Source organism: Cebus imitator, unplaced genomic scaffold (genome assembly GCF_001604975.1).
Source record: "Cebus imitator isolate Cc_AM_T3 unplaced genomic scaffold, Cebus_imitator-1.0 Scaffold27, whole genome shotgun sequence".
In the NCBI taxonomy this organism is placed as follows: domain Eukaryota; kingdom Metazoa; phylum Chordata; class Mammalia; order Primates; family Cebidae; genus Cebus; species Cebus imitator.
This window is the reverse complement of record NW_016107342.1, coordinates 3,820,002-3,824,154: the sequence shown is the minus strand read 5'-3', so window position 1 is coordinate 3,824,154 and position 4,153 is coordinate 3,820,002. Positions and strand designations below refer to the sequence as shown.

At 44.6% G+C, this 4,153-nt stretch overlaps 1 protein-coding gene across 1 annotated transcript in view; it reads right to left on the bottom strand.

Moving 5' to 3' along the window:
- Positions 1–4,153, bottom strand: part of NEB (nebulin) — a 217,375-nt gene that overhangs the window by 64,082 nt on the left and 149,140 nt on the right. Inside the window, exons 105-108 of the mRNA XM_017523188.2 lie at positions 3,500–3,772; positions 3,061–3,165; positions 2,347–2,451; positions 1,417–1,524 (exon numbers count right to left, since the gene is read on the bottom strand). Of these exons, the coding sequence (XP_017378677.1) occupies positions 1,417–1,524; positions 2,347–2,451; positions 3,061–3,165; positions 3,500–3,772 (591 nt within the window). The remainder of the gene's footprint in view (positions 1–1,416; positions 1,525–2,346; positions 2,452–3,060; positions 3,166–3,499; positions 3,773–4,153) is intronic.

Here is a 4,153-nt window from a genome sequence, read left to right as displayed (position 1 = left end):
TGAACATATATAGGCCCAGTTGACTGTATGGCATCTAGCAAGAATTTAGGAAATGAAGAGAAGACAGGTAACCAAGTGTCACCTTTGTCATTGCTCCATCTCAGGTGATGATATTCAAGCTATCACCAAGATATAGCCAGGTGTATGTTTGTGTTACCCTCCCCTGCCCCCTCCAAACACAATGTCTTGACATCAGGCTGTGAAGAGGTCAGGATGCACACGTTCATGGCGAAAGGGAGGACAAGGCGGAGCGTCTGTCTGTGACCTTAAATACTCTGTCTCTTGGAGTTTAAGATTGAGAATTACATTTAAAATATGAAAAACCAAATTATTTTTATTTTGTTTTTGAGACAGGGTCTCACCCTGTCACCAGGCTGTAGTGCAGTGGCACGATCACAGCTCACTGCATCCTTGACCTCCTTGGGCTCAGGTAATCCTTTTGCCTCAGCTTCCCAAGTAGCTGGGACCACAGAAGCATGCCACCATGCCTGGCTAATTTATTTATTTTTGTTGAGATGGGGTTTCACCATGTTGCTCAGGCTGGCCTTGAATTCCAGGCTCAAGCCGTCTGCCTGCCTCAACCTCTGAAAGTGCTGGGATTACAGGCATGAGCCACTGTGCCTGGCCAAAATAATAATAATGATAATGATAATAATAATTGTTATTATTATTAGTTGGAACAGAGTTTTGCTCGTTACCCAGGCTGGAGTGCAATGGCGCAATCTCAGCTTACTGCAATCTCCACCTCCTGGGTTCAAGTAGTTCTCCTTCCTCAAGTAGCTGAGATTATAGGCAGGAGCCACCACGCTCAGCTAATTTTTTGTATTTTTAGTAGAGATGAGGTTTCACCATGTTGGCCAGGCTGGTCACAAACTCTTGACCTCAGGTGGTCCGCCTGCCTTGGTCTCCCAAACTGCTGGGATTACAGGCTTGAGCCACTGCACCTGGCCCAAAATTATTTTTAATGCTCAAGACGGGAAATAGTGTGAAAATTTGAGACCAAATCAGCACCATTGGGTAACACAGAATAGGTAGGTGGGATCTAGGTTCTTTCTCTTCTGAATACCAACAACAATTTCTAGTTTATCTCTTATTGAGGTTAAAGGCCTTATCTCTGTCATCCCGATTTTCAGCGTTTTGAAAGCTGAGAAGGTATACTGGCTTTCTTCTTTGTAAATTGTAAATATTGCTGAAAAATGCCCATTTATGTTGGGTTGATTGCTCCACAGGAGGATCCTGGCAGCCAGGAGGGAAGACAGAGTATGCTCTGTTTGGTGTTTTGGTTTTTTTCACCTCATGTGAATGGAACAGCATTTATATTTTACATGGACATGTCAAGAGGAAGCAGGCTGAGCTTGCTTCCACAGAGGCTGATGGAATGGATTTCTGCCGGGCACTCAAGTTCTCACTGCTCACCGCACTCTGCAGCTTGTACGCATGGAGGGCCCGGTCCAGATCCACAGTTTTGGTAGTTGGAGCCACTTTGCCTCTGACACTGTGCACATAGTCATAGTGGTAGACAGCCTGGTGCAGGGAGAAGCATTATTAGAAGCAAAGAAAAGGGAAACCCAGATCTCTCTTTAAAAAAAATAATGGTAGCCTGCTTTCCTTTGCCTGGAGAACTCATCTGGCACCTTACTGTGGCTTGTCCAATAGGATCAGAGCCAGGGTGTGGACACTCACACTGAGGAATACAAGAGATGGCCCAGGCACAAGAAGAGGAAGGGTGGGCATTTTACCACTAGAAGTTCCAAAATACTAGGTCTCAATGTTTGCTTTCACTGGTGGGATCTGATATTGACTTATCATCCTGTAGAGTTAATAAAGAAAGAGCAGCTTTGTGCCTGCCCTGCCTGCTCCACGTCAGGCATCACAGTGGGTGCTTCCTTACGTCCCCATCTTATGCATCAGGATGGGAGGATCAGATGGATTCAGTGCTTTTCACAAGCCTCATAGATAGTGTGTGGTAGAGGCGAGACTGCGCTCCACATCTCTAACCTCAGAGCCTGCTTGCTTCTTATTCTACCATCGTTGGCTCTAATTTATTAAATGGCTTAGACAGAAATAAACTTGCAATGACCCAGGGCACAGGAAACAATGTTGGAAGCGCTAAGGCCCAAAGTTACTTCATAGACTCAGATCACTTACAACTCCACCCCAGCAAACTGCTTAACACATCAGGCTTTAGGAAACAGCAGCAGCATTATCAGTACTTTCAAAGGTACCAACTCTGGTTTCTCAGTTAGAAAAGACTTGGCACTGCCCAGCCTGTGGTTTTTACCCCTCTGCTTGAGTGGTGGCCCTGTCTTTGTTACTGTCCACTTAACTTCCCCAGGGAGCACTTACGTCACTTAGCTGTTTCCCACTTTTGACAGCCTGCACGTAGACTGGTGTATCTGTGACAAGCTTGTAGTCATTCCTTGTTTTCAACATGTGAGCTTTATACTTGATCTGCCAAGAAGCAGAAAACAAGCCCATGTTGGACCATTCCTTATGTTTGAAACTGCTGGTTTTCGTAGAGGGTTTGGTTGCTTTTAACTCATGAGCGTTACATTCATCCGCACTTGTTTGACAGACCAAGATGCATTTGAATTTTATAACAGCGATATGGGGCTTCTTGCATCTTCTAGGACACTTGACAACTACTCTTCTAGGAAAGTTTAAGTTTTCTTACTGAAATCCTCATTACAGTATTTAATTTGCCTGAAAATCCTCTCTTTACAAATAGATCTGGTCTATAGCATTGCAAACACTAACAAAAGGCACTTTCCTAAAATGATAATTAAGTGCTTGTTAATATATCCAAAATAGCCTAAAAAGTAAAAAGAAGAGCCAGCAGTCCCTTCTCCACCAGAGGACGATGGCATACCTGGACTGCATTGTTCAGTAGAGTGCCATATGCTTCCCCAAGTGATAGTTGCTCTGCTCCTAGCATCCTCCTTCAGCTCAGCCACCCCCACAGCTAATCTGTGACAATGTCCCTGTTTTAAATAATTTCCTCTTGACTCTAGACTACGCAGAAATGGAAATATACTACAGAACAAAATGAGGCAAACTTACATCATCACGTAGATCATAAGCATGCTTGGCATGGAGGATTTCAGGAGTGTCCCAGACATAGCAACCAATGCCTTTCAGCCAGTTGAGGTCATCCTTGTACACAATCTAGAGGGTTTTGATAGAAAGGATCAGAGAAAAAAATTGACCGTAATAAAAATTGACCTATGTTTTTAACAAAAACATAGGCACATTCTGGACCCAGAAGCCTTTGTAAAATGACGAGCAAAGACATTATGCAAAGAGGCTCAGGGGAGCCACAGAAACATCCATACACAGAGCCGTGCTCCCAGAGATGGCTCCTGAATCAAGTCAGACCACGGACATATAGGAAAGAAATAGTGGAAAAAGGCTACGGTAAAGAAATGGGTGAGTCTGTAGCTCTTTTGTGTGGGGGCGTGGGGCAGGGTAGTGGAGGGTGCTTCTTAAGTGACAGGCTTACGTCGCTGATCTGATCTGTGACTTTCCTGACATGATCATTGACTTGTAAGTCGGGGTGGCAAATCCATTCGTGGAGATGCAGGCGGTAATCAATCTCACTGACTTTCTTCTGAGAATCCTTGGCGGTAACCATCTCTACCATGTCGGGGACGATGTGGATTTTCATCTTGTTCTTTTCATAAACTGATCTGTACAGGCGCTGTGAAGTTAAAATCACATGCCAGTTATACAGGAAATTGTGCCAAGGCAGCATGGCCATACATGAGAGGTCAGGCTAACCAACTAACAGCAAACAGCTGGGGGCAGGGCAGGGGCTGGTATTTTCTGACATTTCCTACAGATTAATACCAGGGAAAATTTAAAAAGAACAAAACATTATAGTTGAAATAATGTGTAGTATCTTTACATGTGCACAATCAGTGTCACATGCCTTGGTAAACAGAAAACGTTCAGTCTGGGCGTGACAGCTCACACCTGTAATGCCAGCATTGTGGGAGACTGAGGCAGGAGGACCACTTGAGCCCAGGAGTTTGAGACCAGGTGGGCAACATAGTGAGATCCCATCTCTATCAAAACTTAAAACCTTAGCTGGGTATGGTGCTGCATGCCTGTAGACCCAGTTACTCAGGAGGCTGAAGTGTGGTGATTCCCGGAG